General features: G+C 33.2%; 1 protein-coding gene across 3 annotated transcripts in view; it reads right to left on the reverse strand.

The window, feature by feature from the left end:
- Positions 1 to 900: 900 nt before the first annotated feature.
- The window catches only part of LOC115880880 (chromatin assembly factor 1 subunit A-like), a 42846-nt gene continuing 24595 nt past the window's right edge, over positions 901 to 19151 (reverse strand). For all 3 annotated transcript variants that reach the window (XM_030898203.1, XM_030898205.1, XM_030898204.1), the window contains exon 3: positions 901 to 3055. In XM_030898203.1, coding sequence (XP_030754063.1) covers positions 1039 to 3055 — 2017 coding nt within the window. In that variant the 3' untranslated portion in view covers positions 901 to 1038. The remainder of the gene's footprint in view (positions 3056 to 19151) is intronic.

Below are 19151 nucleotides of genomic sequence, written 5' to 3' on the forward strand. Positions count from 1 at the left end.
TCATTTGCTTTGGAGATAAAAAATTAAATGCAAAAGGTCAGAAAATCCCATGTTATTTAAATGGGAAAAGTATCATGATTCCGGCACGGATTAAATTAAAAATTAAGAGCTAGTTTACGTTGGATAATTTTTTTAGAGCAAAAACTAAAATTTCAGAGAGCGGCAGCAAAAAAAATCAACTTGTGAAATAACGGACACCCTACTCTGTGCATGCATATTTCTGAACCACAAATGCAACCTTGATTAATTCGTGAAGTTTTCGTGGCATTTCGAGATTTCCCCTCTGTTTCAGTAATTGCGATCAAGATTAACCAGGCTTGAGGCTACATTAGCAAACCATTGAATGTTTCTCGGGGTAATACAAGTAGTGTGGACACGCATTTTTCGACTTCCATCAACGCTCAAAAGTATTTCGTCAAAGAACTTAGCGAATGGTGTTAAGGAGGTAAGAAACAGACCATACTCGCTTCACAAATATTAAAAGCAACGGCCTAGCTACGTTGAAACACCGGTTCCCATTAGAACACCGAAGTTAAGCGACGTAAGGTGATACTGGTGGATGGACGGGTGACCAGTTCGAAGCTCTGTATCGTGCTGTTGTTCAAGGGAAAAGTAAAATCTATTGATACACACTGCTCATTCACGCCGGTTCGAGGCCGGATGAGATCGGATATCTCATGAGTAAGAATTGATTTAGACACTTCCTAAGTCGGTAGGCCTTTGACCATGATATGGCCGAGGACCGCGGTTCGGATTCCGCGTAAAGAAAGTAGGCCCCGTCCAGATTAGCCCTGGCAGCAAAAAGGAGACGTTAACTGAAATCTTTACTTTACTTTACAAATATGAAAATGGGTTCTTTCTGAAATAAAAATAATAAAAAATAGTAAATAAAACTACATATTCCTAAATCTAAATTTATTTCAATTAAGGTTTAAAGCATTGTATAAAGTTACCATTTAAAAAAAACATAATAAAGGCACTATAATGATACTGGCGAAATTAAATTTGGCCTACAACAACACAAAACTTAAAACAAACTTATTTTTCCTCCTTAGCCAACAGATCTAAAGTAACATTATAATGATTCTTAACATCTTCATTAACAAACCAGCCAAATTTATTTTTCATCGGACCATTTTCCGTACATTTCCGGTAAGTCGCCGTGTGTTTCAAAAATCGTTTCAAACTAATCTTTGACATTTCAACTTTTGTACCGTTATTCGCCATGTACGTCAAAAACTGTTCCACCAAAGCGTTCTTATTATTGGCATTTCCATGGATGATGTTTAAAAATATCGGTATTTGTTCAGGAGGTAGCTCTTGAACAGGTTTGCTTTTCTTTTTGTCTGGAGATGAAAATATTTCTTTTCGCGGTTTAATTTCTATTTGGCCTTTAAATATGGCGGCAAAAGGTTGAAGGTATTTTAAAACAGCCTCCTCGACATTGTCTCCTTTTTTATTCAGCCATATACATCCGATTGAGCGTGGTTTCAATTTGTGCGTTTTCGATTTCATGTCTTCGTCAAATTCGTCTTTAAGAAGTTTGAGTTTCTGCTTGAGCGATTCCGGAGACAATTTAGCGTTTTCCTCGTCGTCAATTTCGTCATCGCTCAAATGACCGTGAGGTACGAAAAAGTCATTATCCACCTCATAATCATCTTTATCATTTTCCGCATCTTTGTCTTCTTCATCGCCAGACACGTCCAACGATTCACCTTGTTCTTCTTCTTCCCAATCATCGTCGGAATCTTCTTCGTAATTAAAGTGCGAAGTATCTTCCTCGAAAGGACGTCTAGGTCGAATAACAGCGCTTTTCTTTCTCCAAGTGCCAAAATACGCGGGCCTTCTGTTTTCGTGAAAGTACAAAAACTTCGCTTTTAATTTCTGAACGTTCGAAGTATCTCCGCAAATTGTTTGTCCAAGAGTCTTATCCTCCTCGACAATAACTATATCGTCATCAACTTCCTCGTATGGCCACGTTTTGGAAGTTTTTCCAGGCTGAAATGTCTCGGACTTAATATCATTCAAGTACGAAGCCGTATTATCTTGATTTCGAACGAATTCATCTAGTTTTTCTAGAGAGTCTTTCGATAAGATTTTTCTTGTAGGTGGTAATCTCATATCGGCTTTTACTTCGAATGGCATGAACACACACTGAGTAGGCTTTTCCACTTTCTTTTCTTTAATAATACTTTCAGGTTTCTTAAAGAAATTAACAAATAGGGCAGCAGTTTTTTGTTTCTTTTCCTCTTCCTTCTGTTTCTCCTTGTTTTTCTCTTCAATTTCCTGCTGCTTCTTTTGTTTCTCTAATTCCTTTTCTTTTCGCTTCTGCTCTTCTTGCTCTTCCTTCTCTTTGCGTTTTTGTTCCTTCTCCTCTTTTTCTTTTTTCTTAGCTTCTTCTTTGATCTCTTTTTCTTTTTTCTTCGCTTCTTCCTTAATCTCCTTTTCTTTCTGTTTCATTTCTAACTGTTTCAATCTTTCTGCCTCCTTTTGTTCTTTTATTTTCTGTCTTTCAGCTTGTTTCTGTTTTTCACGTTCCTCCCTCTCTTTTTGCTTTTGCTCGCGTTTCTTTTCAGATTCTAACTTCTTTTGGAGTTGTTTTGGTGTAAGCGCTTTCTTAGGAGTAGTAATCATTTTCCTGTTATCGACTTTATCAATATTTACTTTAGTAACAGATTTGTTCTCGTGTTCGACAGACTTCACATCAACTTCGTTATCCAGTTCCTGAAGATTACTTTTTTCGTGTTCCTCTATAATAATAGACTTATCCTCAACTTTATCTTCTATTTGAGAATCATCATTTTCTTCCACTGTATTATCGTTATCTTCAATGTCCGACTTCATCTCAATGTCGTTTTCTAGGTTCGGAGGGTCACAATTCTCCTGTTCTATAGTATTAGTATCTTCATTAACAGGCACTTTATCATCAGAAGTTTGAACAATACTATTTGCAGATTGAACTTCCTTTGCACCCACATCGGTGTCTTCAATATTTTTCAATGTTTCGACATCTTCTACCTCATTTTCAGTTGTCGGCGCTGGGCTGTCTTCAGAACTAAAACAAATAGGTTCTGTCAAAAGAGTTTGATTCCGTTGAAGTCGGCAAGTCGTCAGCTCCAGCCCGAGACCAAAATGTTCCCTTAAAACATAAAAAAATCAAAGCAGTAGTGTGTAGAAAACAATACAGAATCAATTATTGGTACAATAGAATTTGGTTGAAAAAAAAACGCAGGAGAATTAAATAAATTAACGAACATATTTAAGAGATATTATCTTAGTATTACCTAACTTATCAAATTTTAATGTGTAGGTGAAACAATCGAAAGAAGTTAATGCCAACTGGTATATTAAATTATTTATAAACTATATTCATACATTTTTTCTTTGTAGATGGAGAATAGTAAAAAATAGAACGTCTGTGCAAGTCCTCTTGACGAAATTGTACAAAATGTTTTTTTTTTCAAGTAAAGCTCATTTTTGAGTGTGAAAAACATAAAAATATTTTTTTTATTTACCTCGCTGTAATATTTATTTTAGTTTTGTTTTACATTTAAAATAACGTCTGTTTTGAAACTTCAGAATTACAAGACCTTTTAATTTTAGAAAAAAAGGTACCGATTTAAAATTTAGTACAAAATATGATGTCATACACATCAGTTTTCAATATTACTTCACATGAATATGTATGAAGGAAATATATCAAAAAATGTTAATTTTTTAATTTCATGACGATATTTTTGAAGAAGCAAGTTTTTGTAGTAAAGTTTAATAAGGTTGTATTTCATTCACAATACATAATTAATAATCTAATCGATATTATTAAAATAATTAATACATTGTCAAGGCCTTTTTGGTGTATATATTTAGCACCTAAAACGTTTTGTTTTTGAAACGCCAACATTAATAAAGCCTTTTACAAACTAAAAATAAAGAAAAAATATTAATATGCCGTCACTGTAGTACATTATGTAAACTGTTACTAGTAACAAACAAAACTCTATTATGCACCAATAATAGCAACCAATTTTCATGTAATTCAACATTTACCTACCGTTATTTCGGTCTAAGGTGGAAGTGACTGCATGCTTCATCAACACTACAGGTTACCATTATCGCCAACTATACATTCTAGTTTTTTTTTAAATTATTTGTCGTTACTACACGTGTGTTCAGCTGGTTACACAAACTGGGGACACCAAAACATATTGATATTTTTTTTATTAAAATATGAATTAGAACACGCCTTCAGGAAACCTGACGACGTTCATAGCACAATATTCACGCTTCAACAAGCTCTGATTTTCAACCATTACAAAGTTATTACACAAAATTTATTATAAATAAACGGTTTTTTTGCCTTAATTGTTCGGGCCGCTTTCTACTCAATTATATTTCAAAATAATATTTCTATCATAAGCGTAGTATAAACAAATTATACTACGCAATGATCTTAAACAAAAACAGGAATGTACAAATTATGCAATATTGTTTATTAATTTGATACAGAAACCAAGTAGGTATCGCTAATATCCTTGATTTAAAATTGAATTCCATCGGCCTGAGAGAAAATCATAGAGCCATGTAAAATTTACCTCCAAAAGAATAAAACTGTGTTAAAGACAAGAGAGAAATACTTCATGCCAATTATTTAACCATGAAAACGGTGAAATAGGTATACAACAATAATGTCATTATCTAAGAATATGGTGTTACTAAAACAAAACACTTAAAATTAAATTATCGTTTCGTGTAAAAAACCACGCGGTTCGAAATTCACAAGACAAAGATCTCAGAGACAAAATTAATGTTGCCTAAAAAAATATTGTTCTATACGAGTATATCCTTATTAAGATATTGAATGAATTTGTTGCCTCATAGAAGACTTCGACACCCCTAAACAAGTACAAAATACTTATAGGTAAGTATAAATATAGTAAAGAATAAACGTTTCAAAAATTTACCAAAAAAAATATGTATTGCAAATCAAAAAGAAGTATCTTGAATTACAACCAGAAAAAATTCAGGTAAAATTCAAATATGTTGAAAAATATTTCATAATTGTTTAAAAATCAAAGAATTAAAAAATAACACTATTTTCCTCCAAGAATGCCAAAGAACATTTTAATACAACTCTCCAAACTCATATCGACACAATCGACCAGTAGAAAATTTTCAATGGAAAAATATACCGATCTGGTCTTCGAAACTGCGTGGTCTGGATTTAAAGTGTAATACAGTAGGTTTGTTCTAACCCGCCATAGAACCATCACCGAACGATCATGCTCGTGCGCAGTAATTCAAATGTGTTCCAACCGAGATTTGACGGTTATCGGACGATCCTATTTGCGTACCAACCTACCTTGGGATCGTTTAGTTACGATTTCAGAACGGTAATTTCGGTACATGGTCCCAATTGAGAACTATTTGGGTTGACTTGCGCATTAAAGAATATTGGCAGGGATTATCGATTTTTAAGAGCTGATTTTGGTCCGGCGTACGGCTGATGCTTCTGTCTTGGTTATTTTTTACGAATTCGAATACATGTGCTTTATACTTTTGCTTGTGAGTTTGTGTGGAGTAAATCGTTCGGAAATTTAAATTAATTTTTTATTTATAAAATAATGTTCAAAGATTCTACCACTGCAATGGAATAACAGGAAACTACGCATAACATGATCATAAAAGAGAGGATAGGTAAGTGAGTTTGTGAGTATACAGTTGAAACAACACTTACCAACAATTACTGGATTCTGTTTCTCAATTTCAAGAATAATTATTATTATAGCAAATTGCAAACAAAAATAATAGGGTTATGTTATGAAATTCTAAACAAAAACAAAAAACAGATCGATACACGCACGCTTGACACTTTTGACAGTCCCGAAAACAATCCACAAAGCGTTCCAACATTGATACTTTTTGCACCGTCACGAAACTATTCGAAGCACGCGCATGCTAACAAAGTGCAAGAAAACCGATTCAAGTACGATTTCGAAACGATCCCGAAATGCTGGTTGGAACAAACCTACTGATGTAAACAGCTTAATGACAAATCAAATGTATTGAAAAGAGATAAAAGTTAGGTGCTACATTTCTTCTATGCGGTATTGCCGGATGTTGTATCAAAATTTCAAACCGCACAAGTAGATGTTTACGTAAACTGTTGCATCTAGAATTGGAGATATATTATTTTCAGTTCAGTAGAATACATGAAAGTTTATAAAATAGTTTAATTTTTCTATACACGTAAAAACCGGCAACACTGTATGCCGCTTTTTATTTTGTCTCTCTATCTGTCAACCGGCCATTTATATTCATCTCTGTCGCATGTATTGAAATACAGACCACGCAGATGAAGTGACCAGGATGGTATACTAATAATATAAGTAATAATATAAATAGTAACATTAGAAAATCACCAAAACAAAACTTACAATCGATTTCTTCAAATATGGAAGAAATTCAGACCAAAATAAATATGAATAAAAGAGTTTTATATGCTTTAAAATTGTCTTTATTTTGTAAACATATTGTAACTAAATCGACAATTATGTTCAACTGTTACCAACTGTAAAATGATAACGAATCATTACAATATTCTGAGTTGTCAACCGTAAAACACCTCTACACTACTCGCGAGTAAGGCGAAGTAGATCAAAGTCGAATACTGAAGAGGATCATTTAGAGTCCCCTCGTCTAATGAAATTAAGCCGAGACGAAACAGCTTTAGACGAGGGAAACAGGAAATAACCTTCTTGACTATTCAACCTTGACCTACATCGGCTTATTTCGCGAGTAGTGGAGAGGCCGTTTTAGATTATACTGTAATTTCAATATTTTTACAAAATAAAAATAATAGAGCTTTAGATAACTCTTAATAATTCTTTGATATAATATTACCTTCAAACAAAGAACAAACATAATTGCATATTTTGGAGAACGGGCATGTTAGCTTTAATACACCTAGGATCTAGGAAAGTCAGACAGCGACAGCTTGCTGTTTTTCTTTAAAATTCCATTAATGAGTATCACACCAAAAATAACGAACAAATTTGGAATGTGTTTAAAAGAAAATCGAGAGATCAAAACACATCTAACGGTAGGGTATAAAATGCTTGTAAACCCATAAAATGCAACAAAGTTATAAAATAGTAAGATCATAAAATTAAGAATTAAGTGTTCAAGTGATTTATAATATATAGTTTTAAGAACTGCTAAAATAGCTGGATTCTATTTATGTGGCCAAATTTATATGTTCAATGCGCTAGTTACTATTTTTTTTATGGATTATTCAAGAATTTCAACATTCAACAAAATAATCAGTTTTAACCCTATAACCCCCAGAAGGGAGAAAACATCGTTTCCCTCAGATTAATCATCGCCACCCAATAGTGCATAGTTAAGAGAACTGTTAATTGTTAAAACAATATTTTTTCTCTTTATTAGATTGCGCTCAATTGCTTACTTTTTCTGGCTAATTATTAGTACTACAAAAAATAGATTTACTACAATCAATTGCATCGTTTGTAATTGATAATAAGCCAAAAAACGAAAGGTTTACTTTAAAGCGGGTTCCAACGTCATGCAACTGACGGTTGGCAACAGTGGCAATCCTACACAAAATATCTATTATGCTGGGTCAAGCAGACAAAACAACGACAAGACAGAAACAGTCATGTTTTACGACAGAATTGCGACAAATCCAATACATTCCTGCGACATTTTGTTTTGTCTCATTTTTGTTTTGTTTCAAAATTCGGAGACTTTTCAATGTCCCGTCTCGAGTCGGTAAAGATCAAAGTGTCTATTTTAAAAAATGTCTATACCTATGTCTTTTTTGTCTATGTTTTTTTCGTATATTTTACGACAAGTTGTCGGCGCAGTGTAGAAGGCGTGTGCTGCCAACAGTAGGAGACCAGTGAAATCACACATGGTTAATAAAACTCATTCGCAACAACTAAACTTTTGACTTTGTTGTACTTTTGTCCTTGCGGTGTGGACAATTTGGCTCAAGTTTGTCTTGTCACAATTCCCCATTTCTTGTCGCAAGTTTGTCTTGTGTTTGTCTCAAAATCGTGTTTACTTTTTGTCGCCTTGGTCTGGACCCTGTATTATATCATAATTTCAGTTGCTAATTACACAGTGTCCCGAAAAACAATGAAAATTTCTTACTTTTGTCCCTATATATGATATAAAAACGGATCATGTAAAATGTAAAAATAACAGAAGTCAAATTAGTCCTGAAGACTCAAACAATTCGTCAAAAAATATAGAAATCGAGCAGAAAATTGATAATAAAGTTAATGTAAATTTTGCCCATCACCTTCATTGATTTCTCCAACAGAAAATCAAGATAAAATCTCACCTATGATAGATATCTAGATCTAGATAAGATAAACGAGTGGATAAATCTAGGAAAAAATATAAATACAATGTAAAATTGTTCGGTGCCAAAGCTACGCTATTAAATCCTCCAAACTAGGCAAAACTGTCGATTTATTTGCAATTTTCAATGCTGCCTACCAAAAGAAAATAACATGACCATATCGGGTGATCGGAGACGAACAATTATTATTAAAATTTACTGTCCGCAAAATAAAACGACATCGACAGAGTGGATAATATTTTTTCCGTTGGGTGATTTAACATTTAGGTCGAAAGGAATTGGTCATTACCCGTGTATCTAAATATATTAAACTTTTTAACCAATTCTTTTTCTTTACATAAAATACTGGCATTATAGATTGTACGAAATAATATGAGTTTATTGCCACTGCAATGCGTAATTGCAATCAAATGTTAAATGGAGTAATTAGCTAAATAAATAGCAGTAGTACTCGGGTTTATCACGGGTCTAGCGGCGTACTATTAATGATTTAATTCCGTGGTTAATTAAAAACTGTATGCACTTAATAAATTCTATAAATCTATATATTATGTATGCATCTATATAATTTATATAAAAAGAAAGATAATAATGCATGTCTATTAAGTCTGTTGACTCTGCTGTGGATAAGTATAAATAATTAGACATCTATATTTAAAACCCTCGATAACTTAATCATACAATTCAAATTTTAATTTGAAATGTATGATTTCTATCTTTATAAAAATTAAAAATTTTCCGATTTGTTACGAGGTGACTGTATGACAAACTATGCTCACTTTCAATTAAAAAATATCGTTCAACATGTATTTAACAAACATTAATAAAAAGTATATAAGAAAAAGTCATTATACAGGGTGTCCCAGAAATAATTGCAGATATTTTAAGAGGCGTTAGGTCTGGTCAAAAGAAACATCTTTTCTCTTTATCAATAAATAAAAAAATATCTCAATAAATAGAAAATATCCGAGTTATTTAACTTTGAAAATTAAAAAAAATAATGGCATTTTGGCAACATTTTGAGAACCGCTGGCGATAATCGGCTATTAAGGGGTTTTCACCCATATACGTATTATTTACAAATATACTCAGGGTTCCCTATTTAACCCCGTGTGCAATTTCTGCGCCGTAAGAAAAAGACAACATAACCCAGCTCCATATTAAAACTGCATAAGTGTATTTCACCCGGATATGGATTGAACTGCGATTGCGCCAAACTCCGATTGATTGTTGTTTTAGTTCTGTTTGGATTACTTTTTATTTGTGCGGGTAAAAGAGTGATTTTGTTTAGTTTATTGTTTCCAACTATTTTTTGATATTTTTCCAACTCCATGATAATGTGTTATAAATAATAAAAATATAAATAAAATTGAAGGAGGTGAAATGTCAGTCAACCACTTCCCTTTAAAAACATCGACCAATGAAAACTTCTTCAGGTGAGGCATGCATTAAATGAATATCCGGGTGAAATAGACATATGCAGAATTCCATATTGTTCTTTCACTGTTTGGGCTTCACTTTTTGGAGATTAGGCTGAGTATATTTGTAAATAATACGTATATGTTTTCATCAGGTTTTCAGCTCATTCGACGCGTCAGGTAAATAAACAAGTGGCATTAAAAAGTTTTTTAAAATTTCCTGGAAAACGCCAAGAAAAGTATAAAATTTTCAACAATTTTTTTTGCAAAAATCCTCATAGGCATATTTCTGGGGCCTAAATATACTACCAGTTAATATATTTGCATTTATTTCTGGGACACCCTGTATATAAATGCATAGGTAGGCATTTGTGCAGAACTCATTTCTGAAAAGGTATATAATTTTGTCGGTGAAACACAAATTTAAGAAAATACATTTTTTTTTAAAAATGTCGCTGCCTTAGAAATGCTTCACGTTTCAGTAGGTATCATTCCCCGCATCATCAATAGCAAAATGTATAAAATGTGATTATGTTCACTTTAGTTATTTAAACATTTTTGACTTTTTTTGTTGGTTAGGAAAATTTGTTTAAAAGTAAAAAGCCACCAACAAGCTGATTTTCGTTTGGATAGTAAGGCAGTGGCGTTATAAAAAGATAACTTTTTTCGGATTTCCGTTTTAGTTGCGATTTAAACATACTATTTTTTCTAAAAATCATTAACATACTATTATTATTAACTTACATTAGGATGTTTTTTACTAGAAAAGGCATGCGAGAAAAGGATTATAGTAATCGATAAAATAAAAGTAACAAATAAATAGCGTATGATGAAGAAAACGGCATCAGCTTGAAAATAACGATCGATGACATTATTCACCATATAATTTGACAAATGAAATGACAGCGATCTTCATTTCCAAGCTATCTGTGGCAATCTCGATCGTTTGGTATATGCAATATACGTTTATTACAACGATTGTAAAATTTCTTAAGGAAAATTATATCTATATCTAGTTCAAATTGCTAGTTTTATAAATAAAAGTTTTATAATAATTATTTTTATAAATAGTAATTAGAAATATGTGAATTTATCCTTTATAATATTATGAACATATCAATAGTTTTTTTTTTCATTATTACTAAAGTGGTTTTGCAGAAAACGACAAACAAAAATAGATGAGGACAAAACAATGTAACACGATTAACTTTGGAAAGTCAATTTTCCGTTAAATATAAATTTAGATAACCTTAGACTTAGGAAAAAGTATATCTAATTTTACCGTATCATGTCAAATAAATAATATAAAAAATACCACGTAAAATATTTCAAAGGTATTTTATTACAAAATATTAGTTTAACTGAAAAACAAAGCTACTCAATATCCTTTTTTTTCCAAATCCAATTCGATATCCTGGATTAATAATATACCTTCCGATATCAAAGCGCAAAGATCAAGTTAAATATAGAATAAAAATAATTAAAACCAATCAAACGGCTATTTCGTATTTACTTCGCACGATATGTTGACTTTCTGAAGCAACAACATAATTAAGTTATTAGATTACTTAACTATAAGTACCGATTTTATGTAATTAGTTCCTTATTAACCCCCTTTGCCGCATAATTAGAAATAATTAAAAAAATAATGCAATTTTATTCAACATATTACAAGTTATAAAACGGGGTTTACGTTACAAAATTGTTACACAGTTTTAATGTACAATTTCAATATTTTATTAATAAAAAAATATTCCTAAACATGACTGAATAAACGTTTTTTTGAAAGACTGGTTCTCACATGTCAAACCCCATACCCAATATGTGCCGATGGGTCGATTTGATGCGTCTACGCAACCATGCGATTCGTTAGTTCGTTTGGAAATTCGTCCATTGTATTCGTAACTTTTCTTATGATGGGTCGTCCAAATAGCGACAACCGTTCCAGAACCCATTGACGAATCGCATCAGCGCCTAGTAAGTATGGGGCTTGAGATTGAAGTTCCATACTCACTATGTGCTGAAGATGTTCAGCGGAATATCGGTTTTTGGGCGAACCATCCAAAAAAATATCACGAACACAATAGACGAAGTTCCAAAGGAATTAACAAATCGCATAAAAAGGGCAAGAGAGGGAGCGAGAACCTCCAACCTCTTCTCCGGCAGGGAGAGAGAAAAGCCAGGATGGAAAGCCGTCCAACACCGGAAGGCAAGCAGGGACGTATCACCAGCTTTGTCGCTATCGCTAGACAACTGAAAATGGCGGTGGTACCGAAGGATTTCCCAGAGGTTGCTCTGACCACCGACCAGTAAACGTCTCTAGAAGAGGCTATACTGGACGAAGTAGTGGCGATCGGATCGCAACACAACGATCTACAAAATGTGGGTCAGCTGCGTTTTGCGGGGATACACTTTCGGATGGGCTTGATCCTCATAGATTGTGTATCTCAAGAATCGGCGAATTGGTTGGTGGAAATCGCACCTAAGCTTAAAAATTGGCAAAGGCCGGAACTGGTTGCAGTGAAGGGAGAAAACATCCCTAACGGGGCAGCCATAACGGTCTTTCTGCCGAGGAGCAAGGGGAAAGACACCACCTACCTGCTGAGCCTTATCTAAGGTCAGAACTTCAATGTAAGGACATCGAGTTGGCGAGTCATCAACTCAAGGGAGGAGGGTCATGGTCAGGTCCTCACAATAGGAATTGACGTCAAATCCGAGGAGGCAATAGAGAAAGAGGGACATATCCTCTATTATAGATACGGGACAACACCGGTATCAGGTCTAAGGAGAGACCAAGTTAAAGAGGTGGAGAAAATGGAGACAGATCCTCCAGCCTCCACCTCACGGGTTCCTCAGCCAGAGGCAAGCTCCTCGACTGTGAAGGGCGGCACGGAGGGCCAAACTCCAACCGTGGAAGGGTGTGTACCCTCGGAGGAGGAACTGTTGTCAGAGGAGGATGGGAAATACCCTGTCCCCTCTACAACAGGGGTATGATGGGTAATAGATTGTGTGATGACTCAAGGAACAATAGATCTTTAAGGTCGCAGTGATTAACCCCCCTCTTACTCATTCCACATTCTACATCGCATCGATAAACCGCATCGACGCATCGCATTGACGAATCACATCATACTCACTATGCGTCATGGACGCATGAACGTATCAAATGGATGAATCAGCGCATAGCGAGTATGGGGCTCAACTGAATCAGTCTGTGAAACTGAACGAAATTTTCAGTGAAATTATGCAAAAATGTTTTTTAAGAAAGTCCATCAGTATGAACAAATTTTCGTTCGAATTCTAATCCAATGTATCTACCAAATTAACGAGATTTCGAAAACTTAAATAACAACTTTGGAAAGAAAAAGTTAAAATATCATTCAAATTATTCTTTATCGTTAAATGATATACTGAGACATACTTTATTTGCTGTTGCTGTTGAAGATGACCATTGCGATGGTACGTCACCATGTTGCACTTGGGTATCCACGTCGCCATAGCTACATACAACACCTGCGGCTGTTCCTTGCCCATATCCAAGCGCATGTCGCTGAAGTCGTTGAACATCGTTTCCTGATGATGGGTCCTGTTTAATTCGTAATGTACCCCGTACGATACCATCTCGATTTCGTTATTTTTTATTTACTATTTTAAAAAAGTCTTTTGCTATCACAGAATATAGACTTTTGGGTAGAGATCACTTAAACAACTCACTTTTGATGACTTTTTGTTTGTTATACCTGAGAAAATTGAATGAATAAATATTTATTTGTCTTGGATTCCCCGCTATATATAATTAGTGGATGTTAATAAACGGTTTTATTATTTCCGCAGGTTTTTTTATATTTATAACGATAATATTATGTATATTTTATAAAGTAATTACAAAAAAAATGCAGGTCGATATTATATTATTTATTATATTACACTAACAAAATAATTAATAACTAACACGGTGAATAACGAAGAGTCACTGGTTTGACAAAAAGATTAGTGAGCCAAAATATAATGCTATATTATACTACACTATTTCAAATGGAGGTACTCTGTATTTTATGACATACCTAAATAAACGTACGCTATTATTAATGTAGTGATGATAATGACTACATTAATGTGACATGAAAAAACACTTATCGATTGCATGTTTGAAAGGACTTTCAATTAGGACTTTTCATTATTTAATTTATACATTTTCTAATTTTATTTTAACTCACCATCTAATACTAAAATCTCTCCAACGAACGAGAGACTCCCTGACAATGACAGTTATACCTAGTGATGTAAAGGGTAATATTACGTAATATTACCATAAGATTGGTAACATCTTGTCAAAAAGCTTTTTGGACACTAAACACTCATTATAAACCTTAGCAGTTGATGATAGCCAAGATATTTCTGATGTTCTTTCACCAAACACAGTGAGCCCTCTGCTTCAAAACGAATTTTGACTACAAATACAAGAAACTTGTTAAAGCCAAACTCTAATTGGATAACGATTTTTAATGGGCAACAATCTCAAAAGTTTTTACCTGCTTTTTTTAAATAACGTGTATATTATGTAGCAAAGTATTAGATTAATCCGTTGTTAGGACGAAAAACAAGAAAATGTACGCCATTCCACGGAGTTCATCTATGAAATTGCAAAGCGTCAAATCGAAAGTATTTTTCACAAGTAGATCTCATTATGGAAGCACTGACTGGCACAATACAAAATTAGAGGTAATATTTTTGCTAAAGAATTCGTCCTTTCCAGCAAAAAATCTATGTCTGGACCTGTCTGGTGGACAGAAATTTGCTCCAGCTCTAAAATAAGTATGTTGACCATAGACAATTTAAATTTACCATCGTAAACAGCCGCAACCTAAAGAACCTTTAGTAGTTATGGATTTATCCATCGGCCAAGAAGAAACAAACTTACCGTGGAAAGGGCCGGAAACTACTTATATTGCCCATAATTATAATTTACTAAATGGAGAAGGATATCTAAGAATGGTAGAGGCTGCTGAGAAAGAACTGGAAGAAGAATTTCGAAGTAGTAGACTTGACTCAATTAATGCAAGAGAAAGAAGAACCATATGGCAAGATTGAGGATGAATTACCATTATCCACTCTATTACGTACTATAACATAGGCCACTCTGACTAGCTTAAAAAACGTTCTTGTCTTTTTTAAAAAAAATTTACAGTTTTGAATTTTTTTTTTATTTAAGTAGCCGTTTTTTTATAAATTACCAATGTTACCGTAATATTACTGGTAATATTTAAGTAATATTACTGGTAATATTTACGTAATATTACTGGTAATATTTACGTAATATTACTGGTAATATTACCGATTTATAAATTACTGGTCATTTTACATCACTAGTTATGCCTGTCATTTGAATTCACAGGCAAAAGGCAAATTGTATTATACCATTTATTGGTGTCGTCTATCTTCCCTAATTCGTTAGACATACTAAAGCCTGTGTCTATCCAATGAGTAATTGTCAAAAACGTCATTACTTATTTCTCTAAGCATTGCTGAAGAAAAAGCGGCAATAAAAATAATTTTAACCAAGGTGAACCCTGATATACCCTAACGTTAATTTAAGCAGCTACCGAAATTGCCAATAAGATTGCTTAATTAAGATTTCTTAAAGACGAATGTATGCAAATTTGCCCGCCTATCTCTCCGTGTTAAATAAAAGTTTGTAATGAACCCTGGATGTACCATAAATGGTAGTGACTACGGACGTACGCTGCCGGCAGAAAAATAAAAGAAAAAAACGAAACCTTCGCGAACCCATTGAGGGCAAGGTTGCAACCGATAATGTTACGTCTACTTTTTGACCTATTATTGGCCGATGCAATAAAACATCATTTTTTAATACAAATATAAATCTTTTATAATATTAGCGCGGACATAAATGGACAGTGCGGCAAATTAGTTACCATTTTCGTGTGCTAGAAGAAATTTGAAATAGCTTATTAATCTTGAGCTAGTGACATTGTCCGTGAAACTGTTCTTTATTAATATATCCAGGATATAATTATATCGGCTGTTGCTCAAAAGTGGCTCACCACTATAATAACTTTTTATTTTTTCAGTTAATAAAACGAAATTTGGTGTCTAAATTAGGATTGATTGACTTATTCAATTGTTTTCAGTCACTTCCTGTTTCACCGGAAATGACTACAACTTTTGATTTTTAAATGACACCCTCGTTACTTTTTTACTTTAGTCGATAGAAAATCACACTCTGAATAGAATTACTTATCACATGTCAACTATTGACATAGCGCATAAAAAAATCGTCTTTTTCAATGTAGAGTGCTACGACGATAAATGTAAAGACAATTTGACTCGAAATACCCTATGTGGCACCAAATTATTCGTAAAAAATGCATTTTCCAAATATGCTAATGAACCATCCTCGTTCCATTTGAAAAAACTGAGTTATGATCAAAAATACGATTTGGGCATATTTTGACCCGCCAAGACAAGACACGAAAAACATTAGAGGATCGAATCGTTATTTTTTCAAGGCTCCTTGACTACAAATTAGTGTGTTTACCCCAGCCATGGCACTGTAGATTGAAATTTAAAATACGATTTTTTTAAAACGAGAGAGTCAAAGCTGACATGTGATAATATATTATTCTATTCAGAGTGTTACTTTCTATCGAATAAAGTAAAAAATAGCGAGGGTGCCACTTAAAAATCAAAAGTTATAGTCATTTCCGGTGAAACAGGAAGTGATCGAAAACAATTGAATACTTCAATCGTTCCTGATTTATGTAATATACTAACATACCAAATCTCGTTTTTTCCTGAAAAAATAAAAAAGTTACAGGGGTGAGCCACTTTTGAGAAACACCATGTATACAGCATAGAAAAAAAATTAATTTCTCGTTTAGATAACTGCGAAAAAGAGAAAACAGAATGAGCCAAAAGGGTCGATGTCTAAAAGTGTTGTTAGTGTTTATAGCTGTTACACAATTCAATATATCTAATATACGTTGAATTTTCAGAATCAATTACATAAACGACTAAATTAATTTGTATATGCCTTACACATTTATTAAATTCTAATACAAACTCAGCAGTACAATTCAGGAAAGAACGTATCGCAAACGAACGCATAAATCAAGCGAAATTTATTGAATCTTGAATTCAAACTCGATTTCAAAGTAGATTTATACATATTCTAACAATTTTTATTTTAAAGAATACCAAAAAGTAAGAGCGATTTTATTTCCCTAAATAATAAAATAAACAAGTCAAATTTGTCTTTAGAAAGTCGTTAACAATAACAAAAACCAGAGATAAGTGCTTTTTTCTGTTCTACGCGGTTGATTCACTGAACAATTATTTTAACCGCTATAATTAACAAAACTATTTCGTCATTCGTTGATTTTCCATCTTAAATGGTCTATTTCCTCGATATAAACAATTACTTTTTTAAAAAAAAAAAATTGAAAATTGGACTTTTTATTTAATCTACTTCGGTCATTCAGCAGTATCATACAAAGCTTAAGGCTCATTTACATTTGTCACTTTAGATGTACACTTGGATGAATCATCCAAAGTGATAAGTATAAATTGCCTTTCATCACTGTTTCATCCAAAGTGTACACTAAAATTGAACGATGAAACAAGTGACAGTATTCCTACTTTTGTTGAAAGAAGCGTTCAACGAACCGTTGATTCATCCAGATTGAACGGCAAGTGAAAAATGTAAACAGCCGACACCGACCCGTGCGGCCAACCTCGATAAAGAAAACACTGGGAGAGGTGGCAGCCTGCGGAAGATGAAACAGTGAACTGCTGCAAACTGGATGAAAATATGTAAACAAGAATGGTCAATTTGGATGAATTCAATCTGAGTGATTCGTTTTGGTTGTACATCCAAAGTGACACAGTGTAAACTCTGCTTTATACGAAATATGGTTATAGAAAAAAAATATTTTAAATAGCGATGAGCAAATGAAGAGCAGACTTAGATACTCGAAGAAATGTGTACAGAAGCAATGTGTTAAATACATTTTATCCCATTCGAATTAAATGGCGAAAATGCCTTAGACTTTCTATGTGCTGTATGTCCATTTCAGTTCAGTTTTCCATTTCCATTTTCAGATATCATCAAAACTAGATTTTTCACATGTAGTAGGTAGTTTTCGGTAAGGTTCTTGCAAAAAGAGTGGCAATTTTTCTTTGTTTCCCAAAATTCGAAAAAAATGGACAAAATGCATCTAGAAAGTCTGCTCCTCAAATGCAAGACCAAGACGAAGACTCTTTTGGTTTTGGTTTTGCAGGGTCCAGTCTTGGTGTTGCGCTCTGATAAAAAACTGCAATTTTCTCACAAAAAATCTATTAAAAAATGCATTGTTTATATGCAGTAGTCGGGAAAACACTATTTATAATGAATTAAAACAATAATTTTGAATAAATAAGTAAATTGTTTATATATCAAAATGTGAAAAAAATGCAAGACCACAAGAGTCTTGCATGTTTGGTCTTGATCTTGCGGAAGTCTTGCAGTGGTCAGCCATGGTCTTGAAATCAAACTCTAGTCTTGAGTCTTGGTCTTGTTTCTTGTGCAAGACCAAGACCAATCTTGCCCATCACTAATTTAAAGTTTATCAGAAATTGCTACTTAAAAAAATGTGAAATTCATTCGAGAATATCACTTAAAAATGTTGTTTAATATGAAAAGATGACTAGTTTGTTGAGCTATTCATACATTTAGCAAGATTAATTATTCCTATTAAATTTAACTTTTTACAACGAGTCTAGCACATTTTTTGTAGACACTGTATATAAATTTATGAGTTTAACCGAAATCAAAAAAAGTGAAATGAATTTAAATTGTTTTAATAAAATATGCAATCAACACCTAGCAGTGCTGTGATACATATTCATCAAACACTTTCTCCAAATAGATTTATTAAAAACCGTAATATTATTTGAGAATATAATCGTTACACTAAACTAGTAATAGAAAGGACAATGATACTTTTTATAAAAATAATACACTAAATTATTAGAATAATAGAATATGATCGAGAAAAAAAAACGGCGTCAGCGATGGCTATGAAATGAATCGCTGTCTTTTTATATGTAAAATTATATTGGAAATGTCATCGATCGTCATTTCCAAGCTAACTGGATGCCGTTTTTTTTTCGATTATAGGGTATTAAGTATACAGGATAGACTATAAATTCTCTGTACCCTCTAAAAGTCGAAAATTGTATAAAACAGACACTTATAGAAGATAACTTCAGGAAATAGCGAAAACTGAGATATGTATGTAAGTATAGACCATAGACTTAAAATATAATATAGACTGAGCATCTCATTC

This window comes from Sitophilus oryzae, unplaced genomic scaffold (assembly GCF_002938485.1).
Source record: "Sitophilus oryzae breed Bouriz unplaced genomic scaffold, Soryzae_2.0 scaffold_165_pilon_pilon, whole genome shotgun sequence".
In the NCBI taxonomy this organism is placed as follows: Eukaryota; Metazoa; Arthropoda; class Insecta; order Coleoptera; family Curculionidae; genus Sitophilus; species Sitophilus oryzae.